At 40.2% G+C, this 20,131-nt stretch overlaps 1 protein-coding gene across 1 annotated transcript in view; it reads left to right on the forward strand.

Annotated features, from left to right (window-relative positions):
- Positions 1–370: 370 nt before the first annotated feature.
- TRIM24 (tripartite motif containing 24) overlaps positions 371–20,131 on the forward strand; it is a 93,710-nt gene continuing 73,949 nt past the window's right edge. The window contains exons 1-2 of the mRNA XM_049782649.1: positions 371–413; positions 4,834–4,952. Coding sequence (XP_049638606.1) covers positions 371–413; positions 4,834–4,952 — 162 coding nt within the window. The remainder of the gene's footprint in view (positions 414–4,833; positions 4,953–20,131) is intronic.

Here is a 20,131-nt window from a genome sequence, read left to right on the forward strand (position 1 = left end):
TCACATAGTTGACACAATTGATCATAATATATTTGTTTCAGAAAGAACAAAGGCAAAGTTACTTTAAAAATTTAAAAAACTGGGGCCGGAGATATAGCACAGCGGTGTTTGCCCTGATGTGTTTGCTGATGCAGGACCTAAGGTGGTTGGTTCGAATCTCGGTGTCCCATATGGTCCCCCGTGCCTGCCAGGAGCTATTTCTGAGCAGATAGCCAGGAGCAACCCCTGAGCACAGCTGGGCGTGGCCCAAAAACCAAAAAAAAAAAAAAAAAATTAAAAAACTAACGAGATGGAAGAGAAAGAAAAGGTTCAATAGCAAATATATTTTTGAAAATCATTGAATCACCAATTAACTCATTAAAAGCCTAACATGGGGTCTCAAACTCGCGGCCTGTGGGCCTTTGCGGCCCTCGGTACAATATTCGGTGGCCCACGGCCGACCTTCAAATAGCTCAGTATTTTCGATTACTTACCGAATAATCGCAATAAAAATCGCATTAGTAAGAAAAAAATTGCATTAAACATTCGCATACCCCGAGCAGTTCCGTTCGGGGTATACAAATGTTTAATGCGATTTTTGTGATATTTTTTTCTTACTAATGAGATTTTGTATTGCGAATATTCAGTAAACGAATCCCTTATGCGGCCCTCCCTCACCTCGACTTTGCCTCCTGCGGGCCCCCAGGTAAATTGAGTTTGAGACCCCTGGCCTAGCAGAAAGTTTAGTAAGTTTTTCTTCTTTTTTTTAAGGATAAGAGTTAATGAAGTACAGCAAAACTAGTGTTAGAGAGTGACGATTGTTGTTTGCATAGGCACAGCAAAACATGGGGGGCATGGAAAGGAGAAAAGCCTTGGCCTAAATACAAGGAGACCTTACCCCTGACGTTCTCTGGCATAAGACCAACTCTAGGCTCCAGGCGTACTAGGTTGTCCAACCAAAGTCATTGTAGTGCCAGTACACTTTTAGTTTTCACACAGTCGATGTTGATGTCAGGTTTCTGGAGTTAAAGATCCTGGAATCTCTGCATATCCTACATCTAAGTCAGGATGATGTGGAGCATCCTCTAGTTTCACCTCACAATTAGAGGGCAATGCTGATAGCCCTGAACTCAAAGCAGCTTGTTGTTGTTATGTCTTCTCAGTGTTAAGGGACCTCTCTTTGGAGTAGGTCGATGCGAGGGCAGCGGTAGGGTCTTCTATGGTAGAGGATTGCTCCCAGGAGATGCTATAGACAACTGTAGTTGTTTTGTAGATGGCATCCTGGTTTAGGGGTGAATGGACAATGCCCGTTTTTCTGAGGCATGAGCCAGGTCATTCTGACAATATTCAGGATATTATGTCACATTGCATTATAAGATTTGTGTGTTCCTATCTTTATTAGATAAGAACTTGCCTTTATATTTGTAGTATTTTCCCATTTTAATGTGCCCATGTAAAAGCAGAACAATGCCTCATGGCGTTATTGGTGCATATGGGGATCACTGGAACAAGTCCAACAATTCCCATAACTTGGTTCTAACATAAACTCTAAATCTAGGAACTCTTCTACCAGAATTCCTTATTGAACAGATCACAAAGAGAAGAACAGACAAAACAGTATAAGAGAATATCCAGTAAGGGTTATAGCTGTTAAAGGAATACATATAAGATACTCAAAAGATATATATACATGTCCCTTTTATGTCTCTGAAATAGTTGGGGGTGTGTTAAATCTGGTGCATCACTTTGGTCTGTGATTTGGTTTGTGCGGTCTGATAACCGGCTAGCGATGGACCCGTATCAGGAAAAATCCTTGAGCGACTTCTCAGAAACCGAGTCTCTTAGCAAGCAAAGGCCTACAATGAAGGAAGGAGGAGGAAAGGAGGCCTCTGAGAGTAGATCAATAGCAACAAAGTATTGGGATCTTCTAAGGCTGAGAGTCTATCATCACTTAGGGTGCAGTTTGGCAGCTGGTTTTGTGTGGGGATAATTATCTGATTCTTGAGGAGCCAAGAACTGAAGGTAAAAAGGGTTAAATGTGAGGTAATGGTGGTTAGGGGGGTGAGGGAGTGAAGGACTAGACATGAGCTTGTAGGGTGGTGGGCAAGGGCAGAATATAATATGGACATTCTGCATCTGCAAAACATATATTAATCATAGAAAAATCCTACTGATTTATATCATGTGTAGGGTGCCAGGAAGGACTCTAGAGGGGACCCCAGGACTATCCCCCATACCCACCTAGCACATGGGAGGAAAAGATTAGGGAGGTGGCAGGTGGATTTCTAGCTTCTGGTTTTGAAAATGGAGACCAGTGAGAAAGAAAGTTGCTGGTGATTGCCCCAGCCCAACCCACTTTAGAGTCCTCCCCTGCACCCACCCCTTCCGGCCCTTTTCTGTTCTGGAGGCTAGCTCTGGCAGGCTGGCATGGGGTGTGGGGAGATGCCAGGCCGAAGGCCCTCTTCTTAGCTTGGGGAGTGCTGGGAAGTCAGGGAGGCTCCTAGACATCTCCCCATTTCCTCCTGGACTCCAGGGGCATGCCTGGGTGCTGGCCCAGGCAGCCAGAAAGGTGGGTACTGGGGAGGACTCTAAAAAGGATTGGGCTGGGGCAATCACCAGCAACTTTCTTTCTCCCTGGTCTCCATTTTCAAAACCAGAAGCTAGAAATCCACCTGCCACCTCCCTAATCTTTTCCTCCCATGTGCTGGGTGGGTATGGGGGATAGTCCTGGGGTCCCCTCTAGAGTCCTACCTGGCACTCACCTTTCTGGCTGCCTGGGCCAGCACCTAGGCATACCCCTTGAGTCCAGAGGAAGGGCGGGGAGTGCAGTCACTCTTATGTCTAGTTTTTCATTAGGCCTCTTCCACCAATTATTCTTGACATTAAAATTACTTAAATGTATTCATAATTATATTTAGTAAACACAAATTGACAGGTAAATAGTGAACATGTATGAGACTTGTGACGGACAAGATAAATGGAAGAGTACATGCAACCCTGATTCCAGTCCCCAGTGCCACATAGTGCTCCATCAGAGTCAATGGGAGTGAGCCCTGTTAAAAAGACGAGCATAGAACTTTCCTGTAAAATGCAGAAAAACAGCACTGAAATATTAGTTGGTACAGTTTAATCAAAAGATATTTTTCTTGGGGTGAAGAGGTAGTACAACAGGTAAATACTTGCCTTGCACATAGCTAGCTGACACAGATTTGTTCCTTGATACCTCTCTCATATGGAGTGATCCTTGAATACTGCAAAGATAAGCCCAGAGCACTGCTGGATGTGACCCTCCCAAAATTATGATTTTCTTTTTTCATTGTTGTTTTTTCAGTCACAACTGGCAATGCTCAAAGCGTATTCCTGGCACTGCATTCAGTGATCACTCTTTGCAGGGTTGAGGGACTAAATAAGGTGCTGAGTATAGAAACCAGGTTGTATGCAAGCAAAACAAATACCCTACCCAGTATACTACCCACTCCAGTCCCTGATTTTTATTGTTGTTGTATCTGGGTCACACAGGTGATGCTCAGGGGCTACTCCTGGCTCTGCACTCAGAAATTGCCCCTGCAAGGCTTTGGGGACCATATGGGATGCCTAGAATCGAGCCACCATCTGCTGGTCCTAGTTCAGACTGCATGCAAGGCAAATGCCCTATCACTGTGCTGTCTCTCCGGCCCCAAGTTCCTGATTTTCTTGTGTAGTTTTTTTTTCCACAACATGCTGGGCTAGTTGTAATAATTATACAATTTTCTTTGTCTAATTAAAATCTTTTGGGTTTCTTGATTTTTGAGGTGGGGCACACCTGGCTGTGCTCAGGGGTTACTCCAGGCTCTGCGCTCAGAAATTGCTCCTGGCTCAGGGGACCATATGGGATGGATGCCAGGAATTGACCCAGGTCTGTCCTGGGTTGGCTTCATGCAAGGCAAGCACCCTACTGCTGTGCTATCTCTTGGCCTGGTTTCAAATATTCTCTTAAAAATGGGAATGGAAATATTTAACAGTATTCCCCTTCACAGAGATGTAGGTATTTGCTGAATACTATTGACCCTATTTTTTCTTTATAATCATAAAATAAATCTTTTTGTTTTGTGGCCATACCTGGTAGTGCTCAGGGGTTACTTATAAATATGTGCTCAGGGATCATTCCTGATGGTGCAAGGCAAACACATCTGTCTCTACATCTTGCGAGTTTTGACTGATAGAAAGCAAATGTTTAACTACTAATCCACAGCATCACTCATAACAGTCTTTTCTTTGTAGTACATCTTAAACTGGAATGAGGTTTGGGTAAAGACAAGTTGGGAGATTATTTTAATTTTGGATCATACAGTACAGGCATGTTTCTGGTTTTGTTTTCACTCCTAATTCTGTTAGGGGTCCATATGCACTGCTCAAGCAGTTGAACCTGGTTGACTACATCCAAGGCAATTTAAAAAAAAAATCTTTTCTGCTATACTGTCTTTTTGGCTGTTCTAGATTTCATATAAGCTTATATATCTGTGCTTTGCTTTAGGAGATCTCAATTTATTTTGTAGGTCCAGCAAGAGCCAGAGCTTACATTTTCTTTTTTTTAAAAAAAGAAGTCCCCCAAGTACTTTTGCATAGCTTTGTTTTAAAATACTGATAGTTATTCAACAGTCAAAAAGACCATGAGAATATTTGTAGGGCTGTTTCACTTAAAATTATAATTACTATCACTTTGTTGTGAGTGCGATATTAAATTTAGATGTACATAAAATTGCTTTGTGTTAGTATGAATTTAAAGATACCATAAAAGAACCTAATCAGTGCTTGGATGAATTGTGTTGATTTGGGGCTCATTAATAACACTTAGATTGCAATTTTTTTTTCCAGTTGGAGTCATTCGCTGTCCAGTTTGCAGCCAAGAATGTGCAGAGAGACACATTATAGATAATTTTTTTGTGAAAGACACTACTGAGGTTCCCAGTAGTACAGTAGAAAAGTCTAATCAGGTAAGTGTATTGATTCTTGAACATATCATATTCTTTTAATGAGGCTGTCTAAATATTTAGAGACTCAAAAATGAAAGGTGTCAATAGTAGATACATTAAGTAAAACTATATTTTGTTTGTTTGTTTTGGGCCACACTCGTGGTACTTTTGTTTCTTCTGACTAGGGTTTCTCCTGACTCTTTTATATACATATTAAGTGGAGTATCTGTGTGTATATGTGTGTGTGTGTGTGTGTGTGTGTGTGTGTGTGTACACATACAGATACTCCTCGCTTAATGACCAAGTTCTGTTTGGTTGGTAAGAGAAATGGTTGTCAAGTGAGGAACTGCATGTACTGTATACAGTAGTACAGTATATGCATAGTACTTGACAATAGAGTATTCTGAATAAGTAAAATAACGAGAAAGATCAAACTGAAAACTTCCACTCGTTTTAATTTGCATAGGTTGTGTAATTTACACACAGTACTGCAATGTATTACAGAACATAAAGTTAGTAAAGTAGGTACATTAAAGCACCAAAAACCACAGTACTGTACTGTGGAGTGTACAAGATGGAAAAAGGATATTTAAAATAAAATAAAATAACAGTAAAGAGATGGTTCGCTAAACAGGTAGGTCGTTAAGTGAGGAGTGTGTGTGTGTGTGTGTGTGTGTATGGTCATCTCTAACCTACTGTTTGTACACACACACACACACACACACACACACATACACGTATATACATATATATGTCTATATATATCTTATTTGTTTTGGGCCGACCCCTGGTGTTCAGGGGTTACTCCTGTGCTCAGAAATTATTCCTGGTAGGTTTGGGGGGATCATATAGAATGCTGGGAATTGAACTCTGGTTGGGCCATATGCAAGGTTAACACCCTATCCTCTGTTATTGCTCTGGTCCCAACTTTTCTTTTAACTATGTAAATCTTTAGAAGTTAGATAAAGTGGGCTGGAAAGATAGTATATTAGATAAGAAGCACACCCCCCCCCCCAAATGTACCTAACTTGGGTGTTTATCTATCCCAGCACCACAAATAGTTCACCAAGTTCCACTAGCAGTAAGCCCTATGCATAGCCACTTGGGGCTCAAAAACAGTAAAAAGGATAAAGCAGTGTCAATACAAAAGAGCTGAATGCAGATGTCCAGGAGTCCATCACTTCTTACCGCTAAGGGTTCAGTTTCATTTTGACTATTTATTTATTTACTTATTTATTTATTTTTGGGCCACGCCCGGCAGTGCTCAGGGGCTACTCCTGGCTGTCTGCTCAGAAATAGCTCCTGGCATGCACGGGGGACCATATGGGACACCAGGATTCGAACCAACCACCTTTGGTCCTGGATCGGCTGCTTGCAAGGCAAACGCCGCTGTGCTATCTCTCTGGGCCTGACATTTATTTCTTTGTAGTTTTACTTTTTTTTTTTTTTTTTGTGGTTTTTGGGTCACACGGCAGTGCTCGGGTTATTCCTGGCTCCAGGCTCAGAAATTGCTCCTGGCAGGCACCGGGGGACCATATGGGATGCCGGGATTCAAATTGATGATCTCCTGCATAAAAGGCAAACGCCTTACCTCCATGCTTTCTCCGGCCCCAGTTTTACTATTTATATAAAATATAAAATATCACCAATTTAGAGATCTGCTTGACGTATTAAATATTCACCCTGACTGAAACAGTACTGTAAAACTTGCATAAAATGGAGGGATTTTATAGTTAGAAAATGAGTATTGTTGCCAGTAAAGCCACCTTGAGAGTATAGCAGGAAAGTTAATACCTCACTGGTGGTCATCTCTAACCTACTGTTTGTTGATTTGATTACATTTTTTATTTGGAGAGGGAACTCAATGTACTGCAGTGTGTTCCAGTATCAAAATCTGCCACTTCACATTCCTGTCAGTACCTTTGGGGCAACCACTAATTCTGAGTCAGGAGTAGGAGAGGAAAAGAGGGAAGGAGAGGGGGAGAGGGCGGGGAGAAAGGAAGAGAGGGCTCACAGTTCTAGATAATAGGTTTAAACTGCAATTAGATTACCTGGCCCCTGGCATTCTCTTTGGGACCTGTTTAACTATTTTTAAAAACAATATCAGTTGTTAATGGGTTATACCTAGCAACCTGGCTCTGTACTCAATCACTTCTGTTCAGGGGACCATATGGGGTGTCGGGGATCTAACCAATGTCTGTCCTGAGTCAGCTGCTTGCAAGATAAACACCCTACTGCTGTGCTACAACTCCGGCCCCTGTTACATTTTATTTCAAGACCCCGTTTTTCTTTAATTGCTTTTTCTACTTGATTTTATAAAAACTTTTTTTAATTAAAAATTAGGAGATTTGAACCCAATTGTCTCAGGCAAGCAAGGATGTGTTTAACCACTGAGTCATATTTCTGACCCCATTTTTTCTGTTTTAATAATAAACATTGTATTTATAACTTCTTTCATAAATAAATTTTCTGATGTTTAACCTAAGTTAATTTTTCTTATTTGAGCTTTTTGTGGAAGTTTCACTTGTGATTCTCATTTGGAGCCACGGGTGTTATTTCCTGTAAGCCACATGGCATTCATTTAATAAGAGATTCCTTAAATGTAAATGTTAGGGTGAACTGAACTACTGCACTTCAATTTTCAGGTCATGATTCATTTATGTCTGTAGGTAGTTCCTTTAGAGCTAGACTCAGAAAAACAAGCTGTTGGCGCCAGGCTATACGAACTAGCCAGCAGAGAACTTTTGGCGGGCTTTTGGTACTGACATTTTTTTGTAGGAGAGCTGAGGCTGGATTTCTATAGTGGCCAAATAGAGAGAAAAATGTAATGTTACAGCCTTGTTGGAATTACCGCCAATGGTCCACACAAAGGGTCAAATGATTGACTTCGCTAAGCGGGCCTTTTGGCAAATAATTCTTTTAGAGGAAAGGCACTGCACCAGGGAAGGAAAAAAAACACATCTGATGTGTGCTTTCCTTAAATGGGAAGTAACACCATATGGTCCCCGACCCTGCCAGGAGTGATTTCTGAGCATAGAGCTAGGAGTAATCCCTGAGTGCTGCCGGGTGTGACCTCCCCCACCCCCCCCCCAAAAAAAAAGAATGTTCAAGGAACTCAAACCATGGAATGGACAGCCAATAAGACTCAAGGATATGAGAGTATAAATGAGAAAACTTGCAACGTAAATGCCAAAGTTGGCAGGTGAAATAAAAAAACACTCTGAAAGACCTTATCAAAAAGACCTTAACAAAAGTTGAGGATAGAATCAGTGAGCTTGAACATGAACTGCATAATACCTTCAGAAAATAGCTACAAATGGGGAAAAAAATCTTAAATAGAAGATTGTGAAAGTGTGGGTGAATCATCAGGTCCCAATCCCATGGATCTGAAACAGGGCTACTGTAAGAAATAATCCAATCTAGCTTGATAAGAGATGAAACATGGGTGCAGGGATCTTTTCCTCAGATGGAGAGGGGGAGAGATGAGAGGGAGAAAGAGAAAGAGGCCCTTCGAGACTCCAGTCTTTATTGGGAAGACCACCCCATGGGTGAAGAAAAGGTTGGGAAAAGATCCTATCTAGAAGTTATTCTCAAGCCAGTTGAGTTTTTGATACGTGAAAGGGAAGCCGTCCTCAAAATCATGATGAATAGAGGACAGTAAACCTTTGGAATAAATTCAGTATAAACAACATGAGAATCATTGTGGTCCCGGAGTGAGAGGAAGAAAACCCCTATGACAAAGCAACAGTCAAAAGACATTGCTGAGAAGTTCTCAGAGCTGGAGTGTCTCTGTTACATCTTGGCTGCTCTAAGAGTACTAGCTAAAAAAGACCTTAATATAAATAATATAAATATAAATATAAGACCTAAATATAAATACCCAAGGCATATCCTAGTCACAATGATGAAAAAAATTCCATTGGTATAGAATATTGAAAGCAGCAAGATTAAAAAGGAAACTACATATAAAGCAACATACTTGAATTTTACTGATTTATCACAGCAGCCTTTGCATTTAAACAGTGGTGAAATATAGTGAAAAAACTCAATGGAATGAATGCCTCACCAAAGAATACTTCACCCAACTAGACTCTTATTCAGGTTCGAAGGAAGGACACACAACCTCACAGATAAATAGCAGCTCAGGAATTTTGCATACTCAAAAGCAACTATTTTTGTTGTTGTTTTGGGCCACAACTCACAACACTCAGGGGTTACTGCTGGCTCTGTGCTCAGAAATCACTCCTCCTGGTAGGCTTGGGGGACCATATGTGATACTGGGATTAAACCTGGGTCTGTCCTAGGTCAGAGTGTACAAGGCAAATGCCCTTTCACTATGTTTTCGCTCTGGCCCCTCAAAACCAACTTTAAAAAAAGAACTGATGGTGCTATTTTAAGGCTGTATAGACTCCATAAACACACCAAACTTCTACAAAAAGATGATAGAAAATCCCATGACAGTAAACTCTGTGACAGTGGACTAAGCACCAAGTTGGAGACACAGTTGGCAAATGGATCAGAAAATTGAATGCAGCATTCTGTTGCCTATAGTAAACATATCTCAGTTGTCAGAACAAACATAGCTAAGGGTCAAGATTGGGAGACAATCCCTTAAGCAAATAAATCCTTTACAAATTCCGGGGTGGCCATTCTAATACCAGACAACATAGACTTCAGGTTTAAAATACTGATGAATAAGAGAGGAGGGTGATTTTTAATAATCGAGAAAGACATCAGAAAGAAATCCAGTCCCAATAAGAACATCCAATGAGGGGCCGTAAAATCGTTGAAACAGACTTGAAGACATCAATAGTAGTTTGTAGCACATTAGTAATTGGGAGACTTACACCACTCTGTCACCTCTTGAATCAGCCAGGAAAAACTCATCAAGGATATACCAGCTTTGAAAGAAGAAATGGAAGACCAGGTTTAGTAGATACATAAAGGGCTTTTCACTTTCCAAAAACTGAATACACATTCTTCCAGTGCACATGGGACATTCTCTAAGATGACACATAACCTCCATAAAATCAAGAGGATAAAAATTGTATCACCTATCTTTTCAGACCAGAAAGCACTTAAAATAGAAGTGAATTTTAAACAGAAACAGATAAATAACTTTTTTTTTTTTTTTTTTTTTGGTTTTTGGGCCACATCCGGCGTTACTCAGGGGTTACTCCTGGCTGTTTGCTCAGAAATAGCTCCTGGCAGGCACGGGGGACCATATGGGACACCAGGATTCGAACCAACCACCTTTGGTCCTGGATCGGCTGTTTGCAAGGCAAATGCCGCTGTGCTATCTCCGGGCCCCCAGATAAATAACTTTTAACACCTGGAAATAAAACAGCTCACTATTAAATAACCAGTCTGTCAGAAAAGAAATTAAAATATTGTTGGAAACAAACACAGAACATGAATTAACAGAATTCTGACACAGCAGAAGAGGATATTTTTATAGCTTTGCAAGCATTTATTCATTGGGAAGAAAGAAAGGACCTACATAAATAACTTCACCATACAGCTGAAGTTGGAAAATCAACCAAATGAGCAGAAAACATGTAGAAGGAAGAAAATAATAAAACTGAGAGCGGAAATTAATGAACTGGAAAACCAAAAACAACTTAATAAAATCAAAAACAGTTTGATAAAAGTGAGAGGTGGTTCTTTTTTTTTTTTTTAAATAAGTCATTAGCATGAGTCACAAATAAAAAGAACCTTAATAAATTGAGTTAATAAACTGAACCCTAGTTAGCCAGAATAAACAGAAATGAAAGGGGATGTCAGAAGACTGCAGAAACTCTATGGATAATCTGAGTTTAACTTGTGAAACATGATGTAAAGCAAGACGACCTAAAAGAAAAGGATAAATTCTCAGACTCCTAAAAGAAATTCTTGGACAACTTGAAAGAATTGGATATTCTTGAAGAAATTGAAATGGTTATCAAATGGCTTCCCCAAAACAAAGCCAAGGCCTATATAGACTCAACTGTGAACTCTTTCAAACCTTTAAAGGGGGGGCTGGAGAGAGCACATTGGTAAGGCCTTTGCCTTGCATACGGAAGGTCGCTGGTTCGAATCTCGGCATCCTATATGGTCCCCCCGAGCCTGTCAGCTGCGATTTCTGAGCTTAGAGCCAGGAATAAACCCCTGAGCATTGCTGGGTGTGACCCAAAAAATAAAAATCTTTAAAGGGGATCTATTGTTAATCCTTTTCAGGCCCTTTAGGAAACTGAAAAACCAAATATTCTCAAACAATTTTTATGAAGCTAATATAACCCTGGTACCAAAAGCAGACAGAGACACTTAAAAAAAAAAAAAAAAGAAGCAATAGTAGTAGTACAGGGTGATATGCTTGACCACAAATGCAAAGTACCTTAACAAAGTACTTGCGAATAGAATCCAACAATTTATTAAAAAAAAAAAAAAAAAAAACAAGTGACACACCATGACCAAATAGGATTTATCCGGGGTATAAGGATGGTTTTAACATATACAAGTTAATCTACACAATATATTCTTTTCATATACATATGAAAGAAAAGGAAAAAGATGATCAGATGCAGAGTGTTGGATGTTGAACCACTTGTTGGTGATTTGTGAATCCAGAAATATCTCCAAAAATGAGAGATTAAATCCCATTCTTCCTTTCCCCCTTTTGGGGGAAACCTAAGTGATAATTCTCCACCGCAAATAATCCAGATTGATACAATGGTTGGGGTACAAAAGTTCGGCATTGATAGTCCTTTAACAGTTCTGATGCCAACTCCAAAACAACACCTGAGCCAGCCGTCAGCTTTGCCAAAATGCCTCTTCAGCCTCGCCCACAAGCTCTTTATTTTCTACTTAATCACCCCCACCTGGAAGATCCAGGTGGGATGACAGGCAAAAAACAATCTTATCAAAGTACACTACAGCAGAGGAGTCATTTGACAAGGTCCATTCAAGGAATAACTCTCTCTCTCTCTCTCTCTTCTCTCTCTCTCTCTCTCTCTCTCTCTCCTCTCTCTTCTCTCTCTCTTTCTCTCTCTCCTCTCCCCCTCTCTCTCTCTCTCCCCCTCCCCCTCCCCCTCCCCCTCCCCCTCCCTCTCCCTCTCTCCTCTCCCCTCCTCCTTCCCCTCTCTCCGCTCCCTCTCCCTCTCCTTCTCCCTCACCTCTCCCTCTCCCTTCCCTCTCACCTCCCCTCCCTCTCTCTCCCTCTCTCTCTCTCTCCCTCCCTCCCTCCCTCCCCCATTCAAGGAGACACACACACACACACACACAACACACACACAACTTTCAACATGTTGGGGAATTAGAGGAACTTTCCACAGTATATAAGTCAAGCCATTTACCAGAAGCCCATTTACAAACATTATACCCAATGGGGAAAAACTAAAATCCTTTCCTCCAAAATCTGTCAAAAGTCCAAGTTGCTCACAAGGTCCATTCAAGGAATAACTCACTCTCTCTCTCTCTCTCTCTCTCTCTCTCCTCTCTCTCCTCCTCTCCCTCTCTCTCTCCTCTCTCCCCTCTCCTCTCCCCTCCCCCTCCCCCCCCTCTCCCTCTCCCTCTCCCTCTCCCTCTCCCTCTCCCTCCCTCCCTCTCTCCCTCCCCCTCCCCCCCCCTCCCTCTCCTCTCTCCCTCTCTCCCTCTCTCTCTCTCTCTCCCTCCCTCCTCCCTCCCTCCCCATTCAAGGAGACACACACACACACACACACACACACACACACACAACTTTCAACATGTTGGGAATTAGAGGAACTTTCCACAGTATATAAAGTCAAGGCCATTTACCAGAAGCCCATTTACAAACATTATACCCAATGGGGAAAAACTAAAATCCTTTCCTCCAAAATCTGTCAAAAGTCCAAGTTGCTCACTCTTTGCACTTCTTTTCAATACATTACTGGAAGTATTTGACATAGTTTTTAGGCAAGAAAAAGATATTTGGGCATCCAGATAGAAAAGAAAGAAGTCAAGCTCTATTTGCAAATATTTAGAAAATCCTAAAGACTTCTACGGAGGAGCTTCTACAAGCAAGTTTTGTGTAATAAAATGGCAGGCTACAATATTAATACACAAATCAATGGTTTTTGTAAATACTAGTAATGAGATATATTTAAAATATAACCTCATTCAGAATTGTGCCTCAGAAAATCAGATATCTTGAATCAACTTAACTATAACTGTTAAAGACCTACTGTTGTTTTTTTTTAATATAACATGCACAATTTTCTACCAAAAAAAGAAATCAAAGTTTGGGTGTGCGTTATAAACGCGAGGGCTGGGGTGGGGTGGCAGTGGCAGCCAGTCCAATGAGGGCACAGGTGAATCGTGAGTTCGCACTGCGCCTTTTCCGGGCTGTAGCCACACACTGTACGTGAGGGCGAAGAAAAAAAAAAATCTTAAGAAACCTGGCCTATCTCTCGTGACATCCTGGGTTAAAACATCATGGGAAGACATACCAAAAGAAATGATCATCAAGAGATTTTTGAAGACAGGCATCAGCAATAAAATGGAAGGCACAGAAGATGACCTGCAGTGGAATTCAAGCACAGAAGAAAGCGAAAAAAACTGGAGAAACAGACAACTGGGACACTAATGAAAAATTAACTCGAGAAGAATGGGAACAACTCTTTAGTGTATTTGATGATGATTCTGACTTTGAAGCATTTTAAATAAATATGTTTACCGGTAATTTTATTTCGGTATTATGTTTATACCAGTTTACGTTGTCAATAAATGATTTTTATCATGGCCACATGTGTTCAATAACTTCCTTTGACAATTACAATGCTTGGTGTGAAACAAAAATTTTATAACGATTTTTAATAGAAAATTACGGGTGCGCGTTATACTCGAACTAAATACAAAAATACTTCAAGAAATAAAAGAAAGCACAAGGAAATGGAAACACCTTGCATATGAGTTGGGAATATTAACATTATTAAAATATCAGTATATTTCTGCAGATTCCAGGATATTTAATACAGAAACATGATACCAACAATAGAGACTGTGTGAAAAATAAAAGTGTTTTGGCACTACAGACAATGTCTTTGATTGGACGATCTAGCTTGCCTGGAGCCTAGAGTTGGTCTTATGCCAGGAAACTTCAGGGGGTCGGGTCTCTTTGTATTTAGGCCAAGGTTATTCCTTTCCATTCCCCTCATATTTTGGTGGGCCTATGCAAACAACAATTGCCCCTCTAACACCGTTTTTACCGTGCTCCTTTGATTCTAATCCTTAAAAAAAGACACATTAAAATTTGAGGTTAACTAAGCTAACATGCACGTACATGGAAATGTAAAAAATACTATGCCTCTAATGTTTAAGGAGTTACATAAGTTTTATGGCTTTAGATTGCCTTGTGTACTGCTAAGAAATACTATAATGTGTTACAATCTGGGGACTTGAGGAACAAAGAAATTGTACATAGATTCTGTTTTATTTATGTTAATGTTCTTTTGCCTGAAAGTTCTAAGTTAAGATATCAGCAAGGGAACTTCTGAGAATTATGTTATGGGTGATTGTCCTCCACTGTAACTTTACCTTGTCCTCTTTCTTTGCATCTTTGTTCTCATAATTAAAAATAAAAAATTAAAAAAAATATCATGTGGGGCCCAGAGAGATAGCACAGCAGCGTTTGCCTTGCACGCAGCCGATCCAGGACCAAAAGTGGTTGGTTCGATATCCCGGTGTCCCATATGGTCCCCCCGTAGCTTGCCAGGAGCTATTTCTGAACAGACAGCCAGGAGTAACCCCTGAGCACCGCCAGGTGTGGCCCCAAAACCAAAAAAAAAAAAAAAAAATCAGTATATCCCAAGCTTTGTACAGATTTAATGCAATACTTTTAAGGATACCCATGACATTTTTCAAAGAAATAGAACAATAAATGACCGTGAATAGTGAAAGCAATAATCCTTGGGAAAAAGATGGCAGGCATCACTTTCTCTAACTTTAAACTGCAGTATAAAGTGGGAATCTTTAAAATTGCATGGAATTGGAATAAAGAAACTCTCAGATTAGTGGAATAGACTTGAATATCCTGAGACAAATGATCCAGTATTTGATCAATTAATCTTTAAGGGGAACAAAATTTGAAGAAGTGGGAAAATTTCACGTTGGGAAAGTCAGTCAGCTACATGCAAGAGTGAACTCAAAGCTTTCTCTTTAAAGCTATGCACACAAGTAAAGTCAAATGGATTTAAGACCAATACTCAGATCTATAACTGTATGGTACATCAAAAAAACAAACAAACAAAAAAAAACAAAAAAAAAAACCACTGACAGAAAACTCCATGACATCTAGACTACAGGCATCTTCAGGGATGAAACTTCACTGACTAAGTAAGTGGAAGCAAAGATAAACAAATGGGGTACATTCAAGTAGGAAGCTTATGCACCTCAAAGGAAACTGACATGGACACAAAAACTTCCCTCATACTGGGAGACATTCACTCAATATCCATCTGATAGTGAGTTTATAACTATAATAAGAGACAAAAGTAAAGTGTAACAAGGAAAACAATCCTACCTCATCCAAAAATGGGGTTAAGATGTTAACAGAAACTTTCTCAAAGAAGAAATACAGATGGCCAAAAAAGCACATGAAAAAAATACTCCACCTTATTAATCATTAGAGAAATGCAAGTCAAAATAATAAAGCGTTATCTCATACCATAAAGATTGGCACACATCAAAAAAAAAAAAAAACCTGTACTGGCATGGATGCTGGGAGAGAATATCGATTGGTCCTACCTTTTGTGTAAACAATATGGACATTCCTCAAAATCCTAGAAATTGAGCTCCCATATGACCCAGAAATACAGCTCCTTGGAATATATCCCAGGGATACCTCCCCCCAAAAAAGCAGAAAATTCTTCTGTATTATTTTCATTATAGCATTATTGGCAATAGCTAGAATCTGGAAACAACTCAAGTGCCCAAGAACAGCAGCTGCCCCAGAACAGGATGATTGAGCAGGGTGTTCTCAAAATAGTGCCCACTGGTGGATACTTAGCTCCTCTTCTGGCTTCTGGATGTTACATTGAGTTGTAGGATTATTTTGTTTGTTTGTTTTTGTGCCATACCATGTCATGCTCAGGGGTTACTCCTTGCTATGCACTCATAAAATTGCTCCTGGCTTGGGGACCATATGGGATGCTGGGGATCAGGTGAGGTCTGTTCTGGATCAGCCCTGTTCGAGGCAAACACCCTACCGCCACGCTGTGGCTTCGAATTGAGGGATTTTATCATTCCATGTGCTTTGGCACACAGATATTGTAAACTGCCTCTGTTGTGCTGTGTGCTGGACTGTGAATACCCTCCCCCCCCCAACATTCCCTGAGGGCACCTCCTCAGAGGTAAACTGTCCCTGCCCACAAAGAACTTCGGCAGCAGTTGGCTTCACACCTACCAAATGAACCCCAGCACAACACTTAGAAAATACCACACTACAAGCATGGGAATGGGGGGAAAATGCAAGGCAACACTGCATAGAGAATGAAGATAGCAGCTCTGAAGACCCAAAAAGTGCCAACCACCTATTTAGCCTCTCAGATACGGAGTTCAGAGAAGAAATATGGAGGATCCTCATATAAATCAAAGAAAGCATGGATTGAGCTGAACAAACCACAAATAAGAATCAAGAGGGGATCGATCCCGGGTTTCAGCACCAAAAAAAAAAAAAAAAAAAATCAAGAGGATATGAAAATAAAAATAAGAAAACTTTAAATTGAAATAAAGGGACTGAAAAATTTAGTAAGCAAAACGAAAATGTCACTGGAAAGCCTCTTGAACAGAGTAACAGCAACTGACAACCGAATCAGTGAACTGGAAGATGATGCATAATAACTCCATCCATACTTTGTATAACATATATTAGCCCTTATCTGATGGGTATTGGATGAATAGTTTCTCCCATTCTGTGTGTGGATTTTGTATTCTAGTTACAACAGAAGAGTCGAAAAGAGCCGTAAAATAAATGATCAGACAATGAAAAAATTTCTCAAAGAATGTGAACAAATGAAAATGTAAGTCTTTGATTGTTGCAAGTCAGCCCCTGAAGAGGTTGACTGATGGAGGGATGGAGATGAGGTCTTTTCCCTCCAGTTCGGAGCACGCATCTGCCACCCTGTTCAGCTGGAGGTTCTGAGGTGAAGCGGCAGGTAAACAGCTCGCAGACAGGCTTGTAGAAATATTAGCTTTATTCAGTGGACAAGACTGGAGTCAAATGCCTCAGCATCAGTTCCAGCCAAAAGCCCCCAGAATCAGGTACCACCCAATGGTGGGATCAGATACCACCCAATGGTGGAAGCAGAATCAGGTACCACCCTAGGGTGGGGGCAGAATGCCAGGTCACACCCTAGGGTAGGGTACAATCACTGATCAGGGTAGGGTCAGTAACATAATAATCCCATAAAATATTTACATACACAACATTTGATAAACTAACAGAAACAACATATGAATCATTGGAGTTCAGAAACCCAGGAAGAAAATCCCCAGGAAGTATCAGTAATCAAGGACATCATTGCAGAGAAACTCAGAGCTAAAGACTATATGCAGCCAAATCATGTATGCCCAAGGAATTACAGCTAAAAGAGACTCAATAGAAATATTGAAATAGAAATGAGGTTCAGTTCATGGTAAGCTTACCACAAAGAGTTGGGGAGTGCAGTTAGGGCAGAGATGGGACAACGATGACAGTAATAGTTGGAAATGATTATTCAGGACAAGAAGTAGGTATTGAAAGAAGACAATGTGATATTCATGATATCCCCACAGTGTCTAAAACATAAAGAGAGGGATAGAGAGATGTTTGCCACAGGTTAGCAGGAAAGAAACTGGGGACATTGCTGTAGGGGAATATGCACTGGTGAAGTGTTAGACATTGTATAACTGAAACTAAAATTATGAACAGCTTTATAACTGTCTCATGGTGATTCAGTTAAATAATTTATATTACAATATTTATGAAGGAGGGGCCGGAGCCATAGCGCAGTGGTAGGGCATTTGCTTTGCCTGCAGCTGACCCAGGATGAACTTGGGTTCAATCCCCTGCATCCCATATGGTCCTCCAAACCAGGTGTGATTTCTGAGCACATAGCCAGTAGTAACCCCTGAGCATCACTGGGTGGGTGTGGTCCAAAAACCAAAAAAAAAAAAAATATATGAAGGAGCAGGTTTGATAGCTCAACAGTGGTGTATTTGCCTTACATGCAGCCCACCCAGCGCTGATCCTGGTTCAATCCTAGGCATCCCATATGGTCCCCTGCACTTGCCAGAAACAATATTTGAACGCAGAGCCAGGAGGACTACCCTGAGCACTACTGGGTATGGCCCAAAAACACGAAAAGAAAAAATAGAAAGTTCTAAATATATGCTTTAATGTTGATTTATTTTCATTTTTTAATGAGACCATTGTGCATTACAAGCCTTTCATAGTTGTATTTCAGGCATAGAGTGACAGTGTAAATATCTGCTTTTTGGAAAAAAAATACCCATGAAACTTAAAAATAGGAAAGAAAGACAACTTAATTAAAATAAAATTTTAAAATTGTCATCCATCACGCAGTGGTACTTTTTTTCATTGTCTGTAGATCTAGTGAGATGTAGTTAAGTATTTTGTTCTTGGTTTTGTTTGAGCTTGTGTGGATTCTATATTAATTTCAGGTCTCGTTTGATATAGTCCTACTGTGAAGTCAGTATTAAAACTATGTATAAGCATCTGTGAGATACACAACTTTTAGAATCTGTTCATATGAGTTCATATGGGGACAGCTCTGGTTTGTTGGTATGGCTGCAAAAATTTTGAAAGTATAGAAGCACTTGGGGGGGGGGGAGGGGTGACATGGCTGACTTTGGTTCCAAACCATCCCTGGAGATGTCAGCTACAAAACCTGAATACCTAGATTTTTTTTTAACAGCTAGGAATCTGCAGATCTTAGTGCAAATGCAGTGAAGCTGAGCCATTGACATGGCTGGTATACCACATTTTGTTGATTGCTCCAAGGAAACTTAAAGGAAGGGCTAATGGTCAGAAAATAACTCAATAAAAGTGATGATTGATAGCTATATGTATAAATTAATTAAAATAGTATGGGGCCGGGAAGGTGGCTAGAGGTAAGGTGTCTGCCTTACAAGCGCTAGCCAAGGAACGGACCGCGGTTCGATCCCCCGGCGTCCCATATGGTCCCCCCAAGCCAGGGGCGATTTCTGAGCACATAGCCAGGAGTAACCCCTGAGTGTCAAACGGGTGTGGCCCAAAAACCAAAAAAAAAAAAAAATAGTATATAATACACTACAATATCTACTCTCATTTATGTGAGATTTTTCAGCTCTGGTATCTATAATATCACATTAACTTCTGTACTTGCCTTATGGTAATGGTCATGTCTTTACTGTCATTAACTATTAAATTTTTTGGAATTTGCATGAAATTTGTAAAGCCTACAACTTGTCAGACTTAGTAAGAATGAAGAAAATTAGTATTTAAAGGGGGAAACCTAAATAGGCCATAAAAGTAATGTTTTTATCACAAGAATTTTGAAGAATTTGAAGACACCACATTGAATATAAAAGATTAATTTATTACTGAAAATGTATAAAATCCTTGGCAATCTAAGAATAAAATATATATTCCTTTATCTAGTAGAGGGACATAAGCACCATTTAGTTGAGTATCGTATTCAATGTCACATGCTAAGAATGTTTTCCTGACATCTAAAGAAACTTCTTAAGGGCTTCATGCAAAACTGACTTCATGGCTATGAATTTCTTTCCTAAACTGTTGCCTGTCTTCTGAAGTTTCATTATTCCTTTAAATCGAAATGATAATTTAGCTCAATAGAGTTTTCTATTTCTCTATTTCTCTCTCCCCCACACTTTTTTTGAAGGGGGGGGAAGGTTTTCATCAAATTTGCTTTCCTATTCTTCAGGGACTGCAGTGATTCTTGCATTGGTTCCTCTTGAACTCATCCCATAGTTCTCTGATATGCTATACATTTCTTTTCATACTATTTTCCATCTTTAATTATTTCCCAGCAGTTTTCCTCTTTATCTTGGAGTGTTTTGATACTTTGTTTAGCTGTTGTTGATCTTCTCTCCCAGAGCTTCTAAATTTTATATATTACTTACCATACTCTTATTTCTGCTTGTAGTTCATTTTACTATTCATTCTTCTACACTACTGACTGCTAACTACTCTGATCTAATTA

Source organism: Suncus etruscus, chromosome 1 (assembly GCF_024139225.1).
Source record: "Suncus etruscus isolate mSunEtr1 chromosome 1, mSunEtr1.pri.cur, whole genome shotgun sequence".
NCBI lineage: Eukaryota > Metazoa > Chordata > Mammalia > Eulipotyphla > Soricidae > Suncus > Suncus etruscus.